Genomic DNA, 14,337 nt, shown 5'->3' with positions numbered 1-14,337 from the left:
TAAGAATTTTAGTTTCAGTGCCGCCAGCTTGGCGAAGAATGAGTAAAGTAAAAATTTATTCTCTCTTATTCATTTTATGGAAAATTGTAAAAATCATATGTATTAAAATTTTGTAAATATACGTAAATACTTGAAAGTTATGTAAAAGTAGAATTTAGTCTAGAAGCATAAAATTTTAGATACTAAAAGTAAATGCTTAAAAGCAATGAATTCGAATTTAAGTATTAAACTGTAGATAAAATCATGCTTTAGAGCGAAAGCCTGCATGTCTAAAGATGAATGAGGGGGAAGTTAGAATGAATGTGTTTTGTAGGGTTCTCCACCTATACTTGAATTTTTAAGAATGTTAAAGTAGCTCATCAAGTTGTAGAATGTCGAATAAGGTGTGTCTATTTGGTCGTTGAATTCTAACAAATCATGGTGGTTAGGGGAAGTGTTGTAAGACTAAAACACGAATATTCCCGTTTGACACCACACATGGTGGAGAGCCAGGGTAAAGTTAAATTAATGTTTGAATAATTGAATGAATGTGAAGTAAGCAGTAACTAAGGAAAACGAATCGTTAAAAACAAAAATTTATTCAGTGTCAAGAAAGTGTAAATTATAACGTATATAGAAAGATACTGATACTTATTCCTTCCATATGCTGGAAGGAAAAGAACAAGATTGATTGGTGAAGTCCAGGAAAAGTTGCTGTAAGAAGAGAGATTTATATAAGTATCGACAGAAATTTAGTATACATTTTGTTACATAAGATTTTTTTTTTTTTTTTTTTTTTTTTTTTTGTGTGTGTGTAAACGAGGCTCTTGAGAGTTAGTTCAGAATTATAGAAACTTTACAACAGGTCGTTTGTAGGACGTGCTTCCAAGTTTTCCAAATTCTGGCAGCGGCAAATGTGGGTTTATATTTATTTTAACTAACATTTATTTTAAGTTTAAACTATCTATCCTGTCAAGCCTTACTTTCCCCTGGAACTGCCAATGCCAGAGTATGTAAATTTTAGTAGAACGCGCAAGGATTCAAATTATCAGCGGAAGTATTCTGTTAAATAGAAAGGAAACGAGTTCGAGGTGTGCTGTTCGTACTTCACGAGCGCGGAGGTAAGCCAGAAATTGAAGAACCCCGCGTTTCGGCCTGTGTGCTTGCCTCGGAGAATTGTTATTCGTTCAACGTGATATTCAAAGTTTGCTGAATTAGCAGCGGTATTGTAAAACGCGGTGAGGTTAGTTACTTTTAGAGAGCCTCGTAGTTAGAGACTTGTTATTTCTTTTCAGGTTCTTATTTTTCTTTTACCGCCGGGTCGGCGTAGTTTGTGAGCGTCAAGAGCACGCAATTGTAATTTCTTAAGTTGAATAAAAAGGGACTTAAACCCTTAGCAAGACTCTGTCTATTTTCCAGTTTCAACAGTCACCTCTTGGTTGCGTGCAAGTTGGAGGCGCGCAACTCTACAAAATAAAATATATGATTATGGAATATTACATTAAAATGAAATGGTTCCTTATGTAACATGTATGTTACACTAAAAGGCGTCATCGAATACTTGTAAAGAAATGAGCAAATACTAAGTTAATATCTTGTGTGAATGAATATTATCTTACAGAAAGTTTTATTCCATAAAAATCTATCTAAAAGTATAATTTTGTTGAATGAAGATTTAAACATTTTTCCCGAAGATTTAAAAAGTGGTTTGAAATAATGATAACAAAAACATTAATCTGAAGCATTTAATAAATGAATAGAAAATTTTGAGAACAATTAAATCATCCACAGGAATTTTGAAATAATCATCGTATGTTTGACATCAATTAAAGGAAGAAAATCTGAGTCATTTTGATTATAGTGATAAATTAGTTCCATTAATAGTAGGATAGAAAATTAAAATTTTAAGGAGCCATTATGCATTATCAATTTTTCATTAAAAAATTGTTAGTTTATTACTACTATCATATCAATAATTAATGCTGAATTCTTTATCTTCAGTTTTTACATTCTTAAATCTACTTTTCTTAATTTTCTAGGCATAGCAGAGAAAAATATAATTATAGGATCAAGGCATTTCCAAATACGTTATATTTTCTTCCTTAAATTTTTAAGATAATTCTATATTCATCATGTATTATAGACACAGTATCAAGGGATTCTGTTAAATTTTTCAGTTAGAATTTGTGACGAAGTTGTGAGGTCATACCTACATTAAATGCTTGAATTGATTATTTGAAATATGACAAAGCAAGAGAGGGCGATCTGTCCAAGGAAAGGAATATTTTAAGGAAAACTTCACGTTACACAAACATTTACACAGGCAGCCCATTCTCTAGGATTTCAATCTAGAGCCAAATGCTAGTGTTCAGCTTACTGTTTGGCCGCCTGTAAGCAATAAATGTTTTAGTAGAAGGAATACTTGAAAAATTAAATTTAGGACTAACTAATTCTTCAATTTTGTATTCAATGAGAAGAATGTAATTTATTAATAAAGTTTTAAATCTGGGAAAATTCCTGTACAACTGTCCGAGTAATTAATCTATTATTTCAATTAATGGTTAGTAGCAGAAGAGATTAAAAAGCATTTATGCCTAAAAGAATTATATGTTGTAATTTAAACGAATAATGCAATTAAGCATGAAAATAATTTTGGATAGCTTGTGATAACTGAATTTAAGTCCATTGTTGAGTTATATCTGTAATTTTTTTTAGAATTTGAAAAAATATTTAGAATTGTTTATTGAAACAATTTCATTAAAATATTTTTTTACTGTAATCATATCCAATTGCAGTCTCTTTAGATTACACTGTTGGGTATAAGGAGAATGATTTAGTTTAGTTTATTTAAGTATGGCAAAGCACACTAGGACTATCTGCCTAAGCGGAGAAATGCCTTTGTGGAGGACTTTCGAAGTTCTCAGCAGTCACCACTATTGTTGCGTGCCGGTTGGAAGCGCGCATCATTACATTGGCGCCCGAACACTTGTCGAACTGATATGGCCGAAAACTGGATGGAAGCTGCTGGACAACAACAAGAAATGGCAAGCCAATTGGAAGGATTTGGATACCTGGTCCAGACAATGAGAGCGTCAATCAAGCCAAATGTCAATTTCGACGGAAAAAATTCGGTGGCGATATTTCTAGAAGGCCTCGAAAATCACTTCCAGCTCTACCCTGTGCCTGAAAGACAAAAAGTTGCCATCGCCACATTTGCACTAGAAGGACAGGCCGCGCTATGGTGGAAGAATATAGGCAAATTTTTATTAGGGGAATTCGGAGGCCAGACATATACATTTGAAAATTTCAAAAAATCGTTATTAAAGGCCTTCCCCATAGTGAAAGATCGAGCAAAGCTAGAAGCCGAACTGTTTTTATTTTTAAATAATCGTAACCTATTAAAATTATTCTTAAAAAAATATCACTCATAAACTTACCTTCTGCTCCTGTATCGATGAGGGCTTCTACTGGTACATCGCCAACCAAGACTTGTATAATTGGTAATTGTGAGTTTTTGACGATGACCGTATTTAAATATCTTATTGAGGGTTTTTTCGAAATTCCGGGGTCTGGACCCTCGCTTTTACAGGCCCCTCTACTCGTTTAAAGCTTTCCTTTCAACTTCTGCCTTCTGGGTACGCGGACGGTTGTTTTCAAATTTCCTTTAGTTTTTATCAACGGAATATAGAAGAGTTGACGGACTTTATTCTGCGAAAAATTAAGCTGACGGATATGCTGTATGGGAAGAAACCCGACGCGGAGATTATTGAAATAATCTTACCAAGATTGCTACCTGCTGTTCAAGATTACTTCGAAATTAGAAACCCAAGCACATTGCAGCAACTCTTCGAATTGGCGGTCAAGTTCCAAAATCGCAGAATAGCGAAAAAAGCTAGAGGGGCATCGTATTCTCAAAGTATCCGAAGGCAATCTTCAGATGAGCAAACCAACGCAAATCGTTCTTATGGGGGAAAGAGCTATCAAGCTAACTCAACGAAGCTCGAAGGTCAAGGCCCAAAAAGGAAATTTGAAAACAACCGTCCGCGTACCCAGAAGGCAGAAGTTGAAAGGAAAGCTTTAAACGAGTAGAGGGGCCTGTAAAAGCGAGGGTCCAGACCTCGGAATTTCGAAAAAACCCTCAATAAGATATTTAAATACGGTCATCGTCAAAAACTCACATCTACCAATTATACAAGTCCTGGTTGGCGATGTACCAGTAGAAGCCCTCATCGATACAGGAGCAGAAGGTAAGTTTATGAGTGATATTTTTTTAAGAATAATTTTAATAGGTTACGATTATTTAAAAATAAAAACACAGAAATCATAACAGCGCAAGGACAAACTTGTCAATGTATTGGAAAATTATCTTTAAAAATACAGGTTCAAAACGAAAGCCTTAAAGTATTAATTTTTGTAGTAAAAAACTTGCACAGGCCACTTATTTTAGGTATGGAGGTTTTAAAAGCCGCGAAGGCCAAACTGAATTTTCAGAAAAGTTCTATTGTGTTGGAGATGGATCGGAGGGTGGTGGAAAAAGTGGAACAACCGCAAGTCGACCTTAGCCATTTGAATGACCATGAAAGCCAAGCCATCCAGCAACTGGTGAGTACTTTTTCAAACTTGTTTTCAGAACGGCCTGGTAGTTGTCAAATTATTACGCATGATATTCAGTTAATTGCCGACAAACCCTGTAGGACTAAACCTTACAGCTATGATAAACGGAAAGAGCAAATCATAGAAGAACATATTCAGGAAATGTTAAAGAACCAGATAATAATGCCCATAAATAGTGAGTACACGAGTCCAGTCGTACTATGTAGGAAAAAGAACGAGTTTCCTCCTTCGGATAAAAGGGCTTGGAGGTTTGCTGTCGATTACAGAAAACTTAATAGTGTTACTAAATTCCCAGTTTACCCCTTGCCGGTTATAGAGGAAATTATTAGAAAGATTAAATCTACAAGATACATGACTACGTTGGACTTAACGTCTAGCTACTATCAAATAGGTATGAGACCCGAAGACATACATAAAACCGCGTTTATAACAAAATCGGGCACTTATGCATTTTTACGCATGCCCTTTGGGTTGTGTGGGGCCCCGTCAACATTCCAGAGAGCTATGGACATTGTTCTAAAGGCCTGTCCTAGGAAAATCGACTTTAATCTATCTAGATGATATAATTATAACGAGTAGTACGTTGGAACAACATATTAAAGACCTGGAAGAAGTTTTTAAATTATTAAAATCGGCCGGTCTTACAATTAACGCCTCAAAATGCAAGTTCGCAACTAAAGAACTTAAATATCTGGGTTATAAAATTTTGCAACAGGGTATAGAAACTCAGGATTCAAAAATAAAAGCCATCAAGAATTTCCCACCTCCCAACACCGCTAAGAAACTTTCTTCTTTCCTTGGGTTATGTTCTTATTATCGGTCGTTCATAAAAGATTTTGCGAACATTGTTGAACCCTTGTTAGTAATTAAAAGAAGGAAAAGTAAATTCACGTGGACATAAGAAGCAAATACCGCATTTGAAAGGTTAAAAGAAGCGCTCATCAATGCCCCTGTTTTGAAATTCCCGGAGGGGGACGAAAACCTGGAAATTGAAGCAGATGCGTCGGACTATGCTGTAGGTGCTGTTCTCATGCAAAATGGCCATCCTTTGGCATTTTTTAGTAAAACGTTGAACCCTACACAAAGGATTTATACAGCTACAGAGAGAGAAACATTGGCCGTATTAATGGCTGTACACAAATTTCGAGTTTATTTCGGCAAAGCGCCAGTAACAGTCTTTTCGGATCATGCGGCTGTTGGTAGACTTTATTCGGGGAAAAACCTAACGCCCAGGTTACTAAGATAGGCTTTAAAACTTCAAGAATATAATTTCATAATTAAATATAAACCGGGTAGAAGCATAAAATTTTAGATGCTAAAAGTGAATACTCGAAAGAAATGAATTAAATTTAGGAAGTAAACAGCAGATAAAATCATGCTTTACAGCGAAAGCCTGCATGTCTAAAGTTGAATGAGGGGGAATTTAGAATGAATGTGTTTTGTAGGGTTCTCCACCTACACTTGAATTTTAAGAAAGTTAAAATAGCTCATCGAGTTTTAGAATGTCGAGTAAGGTGTGTCTATTTGGTCGTTGAATTCTAACAAATTATTGTGGTTAGGGGAAGTGTTGCAATACTAAAACACTAATATTCCCGTTTGACACCACACATGGCGGAGACCCAGGGTCGAGTAAGGTGTGTCTAGTGTGTCGAGTAAGTTAAATTCATGTTTGAATACTTGAATGAATGTGAATTAAGCAGTAACTAAGGAAAATAAATCGTTCAAAAACAAAAACTTATTCAGTGTCAAGAAAGTGTAAATTATAGTGTATTTAGAAAGATACTGATACTTATTCCTTCCAGATGCTGGAAGGAAGAGAACAGATTGATTGCTGAATTCCAGGAAAGGTTGCTGTAAGAAGAGAGGGTTAAATAAGTATCTACAGAAATTTATTCTAACTTTTGTGAGAAAATTGTTTTTTTATGTAAACGAGACTCTTAAATTTTAGTTCAGAATTGCGGAAACTTTTCAACAGGTCGTTTCTAGGACCTGCTTCCAAGTTTACCAAATTCTGGCAGCGGAAAATGTAGGGTTTATATTTATTTTAACTAACATTTATTTTAAGTTTAAACTATCTTTCCTGTCAAGCCTTATTTTCCCCTGGAATTGCCAATGCCAGAATATGTAAATTTTAGTAGAACGCTCAAAGTATTCAAATTGTCAGCGGAAGTAATCTGAGTTAAATAGAAGGGAAACGAGTTCGAAAGTGTGCTTTCTTGCTTCACGAGCGTGGAGGTGGCTAGGTAGAAATTGAAGAACCACGCGTTTCGGCCTGTGTGCTTGCCTCGGCAGATAGTTAAATCTTTCAGCGTAATATTCAGAAGTTTGCTGAATTATCAGCGGTATCTTAGAACGCGGTTAGGTTAGTTACGTTTAGAGAGCCTCGTAGGTAGTCACTTGTTATTATTCATTTTTAGTTTCTTATTTTTATTTTACTGTCGGTTCGGCGTAGTTTGTGAGCGTCAAGAGCACGGTTCTGTAATTTCTAAAGTTGAATAAAAAGGAATTTAAACCCTTCTCAAGACTTTGTGTACTTTCCAGTTCTTAGCAGTCACCACTATTGTTGCGTGCAGGTTGGGGCCGCGCAACATTACAAACCTTACAAGCAGAACACTAGTAATCTACAAATATTCCCTTTAGTAATTCACATACAAAAATTACGATCTACTTACACTATTATTTCCTGTAATCTTTACAGATGTTTACATTGGTAAATCACATATGAAAACCATTTTATACTTACACGATAATTTCCTGTAACATTACAGATCTTTGATCTGTAACCTTTACAGACATATGCTTCGGTAATCAACTTACAAAAACTTTGTTATGCCTACAGAATATCTTCCGGTAACATTACATGTCAAACATCTGTAACCATTACAGGTATAATCTCTGTAAAGTTACTAAGAATATTCCTGTTTTGATTACTCAAATAATCCATGACATCCCAGTTTCCACGACTTTTCTTAGTAACTTTACAGATTTTTTTTACAGTGTAAAAATTAAACTAATTAAGTAATTAAATTTAAATTAAGAGAAATCTATTAAATTATTAAAAGAATTTTAAATAGTTAAATAGAAAAAAAAAAACTATCGGACCTTGTCTTTTTTGGGGTATCGGCTGGAATTACAATTCCACTTAGAAACCAAAAAGCAGCTCAGCCGATCTTCGTCTGAATTTAAGCTTTGATTATACGTATAATGCACTATTCCAATGGATGATAGGTACCACTTTGTTTTCCCAGCACACTAAGGAAAAAGGATAAAACGATTAAAGTTCTACTAAGAAGAATCACGAGAATTCTGGAAACAGTATGATTATATGGAAGGAAATTTTAACGGAAAAGTGTAGCTTTGAAAATAAAGAGGAAAGACTTGAAGACTTTCTGATCGTGATACTCGGTCTATATAATTCTAGCCGTCAAGGAGAAATTTTCTCTGATTACGATTCGGTAACAACGTGAAAATAAACGTAAGAAATTGTCTGTACAAGTGACAGCAGTGATCCTCCCTTCACTTTGGCTACATTATTCAGAAAGTCTACAGGAGTTCAGCAATAGGAAGTCACTAGCGTGGAACATGTACGACCAGGTTATCACTTTTAGTACTTTCAGAAACACAAAATTTGCCCACCGTAAGGACAGGAGAGTAAGTCTGACATATGATTAGGAGCTTTTCTTTCCTTTAAAGTCTCAATCTCTCTTTGCAAGGTCTCTCTCAGATCCAGAACATCTGCCTCTATTGCAAAAGAAAGTGGCTGAAGATTCGCCAATATCTTTGTATCTGCTAATAAAGCAATAGAGTCAACAGGCTCTGATTTTCTTGACATACTTGTAAAGCCATTGTCTAGCCAGTACTCTAGGGTTATTATATGTCTAATAATATATTTAGATTGATTGGAACATTTGTAGTTTCGAAAATATAAGCATTCACACACACCTCAAATAGCATCTTAATTTTTGCTTTTCTATCAGACCATTATGGAGGATCGTTATCCTACGTTAAAATTTTTGAAAATGTTGATCTTTCTCAATTCATTTCTGGAACGTATAAATGAATCGAATACGGATCATTAGGTGGGTTAATGTGAGCAATGCCAAATTTGTGCAGTTCTGTAACTTTTTTTAATCTATACATAAACACTAAAGAGTTACGGTGCTAATCTATAAATGTTTTCGAACGTTTATTTGTTTTGATGTATCTGTAACTATTACGCGTTGTGATTATGATTATGTTATGATTTCTATCACTTTCACCAGAAAAATAATTCTCAAAGAACCGAACATATCTCTTTTTGTTTAGAAAATCATAGCCCTAATGGCCGATTTCACATATTATACTGAAGGCGAAAAGCAATTAATTTCTTTCGCATAAGAGTATATTTTTCAATATTTAAATCGTTTAAAACTGCCCAGATAGAAACTGAAATAATTATTTAATTATTCTTTTTGTTTTTAAAATTATTTATTTACAGTGATAAATTTACACAGGGAATTGGAGCACCTGTAGGTTCCCTAGTAGGCGGAACTTCGGAATTTATAAACTGGTAACTAAATATTCCAATTATTTTTTTTTTAATTTCATTTATCTATTATCTTGTAAGAAGTTAATTTATTTCTGTTTAATTTGCTTTTTCAATGATAAAAATGATGAAATTATAATGAGGGAGGAAAAAAGACAGACGAAAGTAAATGAGATGTCTATTATAATATTGATGTTAAATTATTGTCTTCACTAAACTGATCTGTAATTTGTCTAACCTCTCGGTGCAATTAATTTTGTAAAGAATAATTCTGTAAATTAAAGTTATAAAACAAATTCCAAAATAAAAATATTTTAGTATGAAATTATGATTTATGATTATCATTATCATTATTATTAACAGAGTGATGCGATGTCGTAAAGTGCTGGGCGGTGGAATGCGCCAGGCTGGGGTTCTCGCTGCAGCAGGTTTAGTGGCTTTAGATACAGCAACGGAAAGAATACAAAGGGATCACTTAAGAGCTCATAAATTAGCTCAAGGTAATAGTAATTATACCACATGTTTCTACTCTCAATATACTGACAATTATCAAGGGTTAAATTTAGAGTAGTTGTTCATTTCTTATTATACTAGTATTAACTTTCAATTGACAAGGGCTGAATAAAAGTGAGTAAGGAATTCTCAAATAAACAGCTAGGAGGGACCCAAACCATAGATATAGAGTTATCCATAGGTATTTCGTATTCTAAACTGTACGTTAAAGTGACTATTTATCTTGCTGCCTTAGACTGCAAAATACGCACACACTTCTGTAAATGAATGTCACTAATTCGTTTCCCCCTTTTTAGCAATCAGATTGCAAAATTTTAACTATGGTTCGTATGGTTGTGTATTAACATAAAATCTGAACTGCTCTTCAACCCTCTGAGCGTTATGACCGGGTTTATCCGGTTATCAGAAGTTTTGCTACTTGGTATATAATTAGCTTATAATTTAAGATATTTTGCTTTCTTACTTTTTTAATAATGTAAATATCATCTTAATGAATGTAAGTTTATGCAAATACAGACTAAAATAAGTAATTATACAAACTCAATTAATAAATGCTGTTTAAATACTGGTCTTCATGACGGATCTAAAATCCTGTGTCACTCAGGGGGAGGGAATATTGTATACAAAATCGCAGATGTATCAAAGGAGAATAAAACATTCAGTAGCCTAACGTTAATAGGATAAACTGAGCAATTTAATATCTAGTGAAATCAAATATTTTGTCAATTTACATAATATTTTAAGAGAAAATTTATATTAATATCTGTAAAAGACATATTTAGAGCTATAAAAACTTATTGTTCTAGCAAAAATCATGGTTTCCATTATATTTTACTCAGCATTTCATTTTAGAGATTTCGCTTTAAAGATTTCGTTATCTATGATTTCAATGAAGAGAAAAGACACAGAAAATACGGTACAGCAAAGCGTCTCAATTGTGGATATGAATGGAACTGGATATTTAATAATTCGAAAGTCAGCTCTTGAAGACTGAGTGTTAAAACAGATGAGTTTGAACAGATATCCACTTCTTGATGCAAACTCGGCTCTATAAAAAGTGTAGTATTAATATTATTACATAATCTTTTTATGCTAGCAACTGTAAGTATCTGAGTAGAAGATAATGATAGGCTCTCTACGGTACACCGTAAAAAAATTATTTACCAGGCTAGAAATACAACAAAGTGAATCTTTTCATGGATACCACCTCTAAAACTGACAAGGTATCTGAGAACATAAATAAATATCTTTCATGCTTGTTATGATTTTCTGTGACGACCACCACCTGACCAGATTTAGACCATCACATGTATACTAGGAGAAGTAGTGTCTAATTTCTCTGTCAAACTAAAATTCTTTAATAACATGTATTAAATAAATCGCATTTTACATATTAACGCAATCACCTTGGAGCAATCGGGGCTATTTCTTCAGATGAAAAAGTCAGAGCTACTTATTGGGTGATAGTTTGCGATTTTCGTGACATTTTCAACAAATGATTTCCAAACTAATTATATTTATCGTAAGCCTGCAAACATTGTCAACATACTAAAAGAAAAACACTTTAACAGTTTAAAATAAAATTTTAATTATTGAATGACAGATATATGATACATTAAAAATATATTATTTACATTTTTTGGGGAAATCCCTCTCATTTATTTTTTGCCCTGTTCTTCCCCTTATTTACACAGCGACCTTTTTTCATTGAAAACTCTGAGGATTGTGCAAATTCGGTATCGCGCACAACCTCGGCATTACGCAGCGACTATTTACCAAACGCTTTTCATCATTGTTCACTTTAGAGATTCTGCGGCATTGCTGCAGAAATTTTACCGTTGTTTCTTCCGTTGCTGCCCAATTTCGTCAGTGCAAATTTTAAAATTGAGTTTAAGCCAAAAAATATTACGATTTGTTTTTAAAAACCCTGGAACTTGGAATACAACTATAGATGAAGAAGAAATAGAACCGGATGTGAAAATGGCAACTTCTACTGAGGTGACTACGATAAACGTGATATTGCTTATACTAGATTTTTCTTTTTCTATCTGCCAAATTAGTAATAGTATATAAAAATTAACTTCATCATCCAAATCAAATTTATATTTCAGTTGAAACCCCGTTAATCGAGGTTCCACTTTAACGGATACTCGTCATTAACCTTCGAGACTCTAAATAGGAGACTAATTACTTCCCCATTTAATCCACAATTCCTGATAACGAAAGAATAGCCTTAGCCTCCTGAGTGTCCGCTAATAGGAAGTTCAATTGCATAAAGTTCCTATTATGTATTTTCTTTTTTCATATTAGATAAGTTTTACTTATTTAAAAGTTTCCATATTTGATACAATATTTATTTAATAGTTTATATTTAATTTGCAATTTTATTAATATAATTGTGTTAATATAACCATTTTATTAAGCCGTTGTCTCGCACTTTTCAATAATATTCCAACAGATTCTAAAATGCCTTGAATGCCATTACCGTTAAATAGTCATCTTCCTTAAGACGAAGACTTCCATAGAAGACTAATCATCTGTAACTATGGGGTCTCAAAGAGTGTTCACGGTATATTTAATGGAGTTAAATGAAGTTTCAGTATTTAGTTTAAAGAACATTAAAGGAAAGTTGTTTGAATTAACCACTATGGTCTTTACTATGACGTATTGGAACTGCTGCTCTTATAAAGTAATTCTCTTGCAGAGAAAGAAAAAATCACCTTTAATGAAAGATAATGAAATAATAATATCCACATTTATATTGCAAGGTATATCCCATAGTTGAGATTTAAATTGTGTTAAATTTTAACTACCTCTAAATGAAGAAGTAAAGCTAAAAATTAAATACGATGGCACTACAAGAAAGTAGTTGAATGCAACCCTTAGATTACCTCTGAGGATGGCATTTCTTGAATTATTTAAGTGTTTCAATAGGTTGAGTTCCTTAAATTGGTTTAGTGACGCTAAAACTAGAATTAAGTGATATTTTGCGTTAATTGTATATGAGTAAACTAGAATATGAATATTTTTTCAATCTATAGCTACTTGGTTTGATGGTTGATAAACCAAATGGTTTGATAAACCAAACCTAAATTTTTTTGCTAATTAAAGCAAAATCTTTGCGTGTGAATAGTATAGTTTGTAGTATTACACATTCTTACATAATCCAATATAATTTTTATGTAAAATACTTTAATTATACTTCGACTTAATTTGATGTTTTCAACTTGTTTCACTTTAATATTATGTATTTTCTTGTTCATTTTTATTCAAATTTAAATAGCGAAGTTTTATGTTGCAGATATTCATAATCTAAAGAGTGCACTGATCACCATCAATCCAGATGTTGTTGAAACAAATATGCTTTTGCTTAACTTCCCGTCGCCGCTCTTCACATGTCAACAGTTTGTCGACAGAATGGCTACGGTATGTGTAGCGATAAGTAATGTAAATCTTACTTAAATGCTTTCTCAAGATGTATTTAAACCCGGAGTTTCCAAAGGCGTCAATGAACGCTTTAGGGAAGTAGCCGAAGCTTTTAAAGTTCCCTCAATTTTTTAGAGCTGATGGGGATCCAATGAATTTTACTGAGTGACTGAAGTTCGAGTAAATAAATTATATACCTACTTATTTAATTTCATTTTATATATTCTTCCTGAATGTCTCGAAATCTAGAATATTTTGCAACATGTGTGCAACTGACATATCTGTCATAAAACGCGCACTAGCTTCACTCTTCCTCTTCCTTACTCCATCCATTAAACTAGCAATTCTAATTTTCCTGCTGTTGATCTGGCTGCTCTATCCCAGTGGAATCTTACACTGAATAGCATATGAAGTGATAAAATCCTTGAAACCCGATGGTGATAAATTTGCAGATATCTGTGTGCATTTCATTCCTAGAAGAGTCTTTATCCGTATAGCTTAAGCTAGAGTTTCTTAAACTGTGGGTCGCGGAACCTGCAGCAGGGGGTCGCCAAAAATTTTAGCAGTTTTAATATTTCTTTAACTTATTATATTATAATAATTTTACAATTACCAAATATTTTTACATAATGTATCTGAAAATAGTTAAAGATAAGACAATACAGACAAAGAAAAAATAAAAACGTTTCGGCGCTTCTTTTTATAATATAAACGTTCGCCTTACTTGCTTTGCACGTGACGCTGTCATTTCGTCTGTTACTGATTTAAAATTTTCACACTGTCATATGTCCTAAAATTAGAAATTAAAGTTAATGACCTAAAACTGCAGTAGTATAATACAGCACAAGTAAAAAAATTAACAGTTTCACTCACGCGTGTGTCGGTTTAACTCAATGGGGTCCCACAAAATTTCCATAAATATTATGAGGCCCTGGGGTCGCGGAAAAAATCTCAGTTATAAAAAAGGGGTCGCGACTGAAAAACATTTAAGAAGCTCTGTCTTAAACAGCTACGATCATAATCAAATTGTGTATAGCAACGTGTACTACGTCGTTCGTGGAATATACGTACATCCCAGCCAACATTTAAAATAATTGAATTTTTGACTTATTGTTTTAGAATTGTTATTGTTGAATTTTAGACTTATTGTTGAATTTTAGACTATATTGTTTTAGAATTTTTAGAAAATTTTCAAATCGTAGTCAGTAGCAGTAGCGATCTTGACTTCTTTATGATCGGCTTTATTTCTTATAAACCATTAGCAGTTAGTAGCTTGCTTT

At 33.5% G+C, this 14,337-nt stretch overlaps 1 protein-coding gene across 7 annotated transcripts in view; it reads left to right on the top strand.

The window, feature by feature from the left end:
- The window catches only part of LOC118201287 (uncharacterized), a 144,607-nt gene that overhangs the window by 92,648 nt on the left and 37,622 nt on the right, over positions 1 to 14,337 (top strand). For 2 of the 7 annotated variants that reach the window (XM_085817065.1, XM_085817064.1), the window contains one exon: positions 12,933 to 13,057. The exons of 1 other annotated variant lie outside the window; for it this stretch is intronic. In XM_085817065.1, the coding sequence (XP_085673191.1) occupies positions 12,933 to 13,057 (125 nt within the window). Of the gene's footprint in view, positions 1 to 9,070; positions 9,143 to 9,481; positions 9,620 to 12,932; positions 13,061 to 14,337 lie in introns of those variants that run through there. 4 more of the 7 variants (XR_015041232.1, XR_015041233.1, XM_085817066.1 and 1 more) reach the window with 4 other exon arrangements.

This window comes from Stegodyphus dumicola, chromosome 5 (assembly GCF_044657685.1).
Source record: "Stegodyphus dumicola isolate Sdum_Otavi_A_Nest chromosome 5, ASM4465768v1".
Lineage (NCBI taxonomy): Eukaryota > Metazoa > Arthropoda > Arachnida > Araneae > Eresidae > Stegodyphus > Stegodyphus dumicola.
This window is presented reverse-complemented; position numbering and strand designations above follow the sequence as displayed.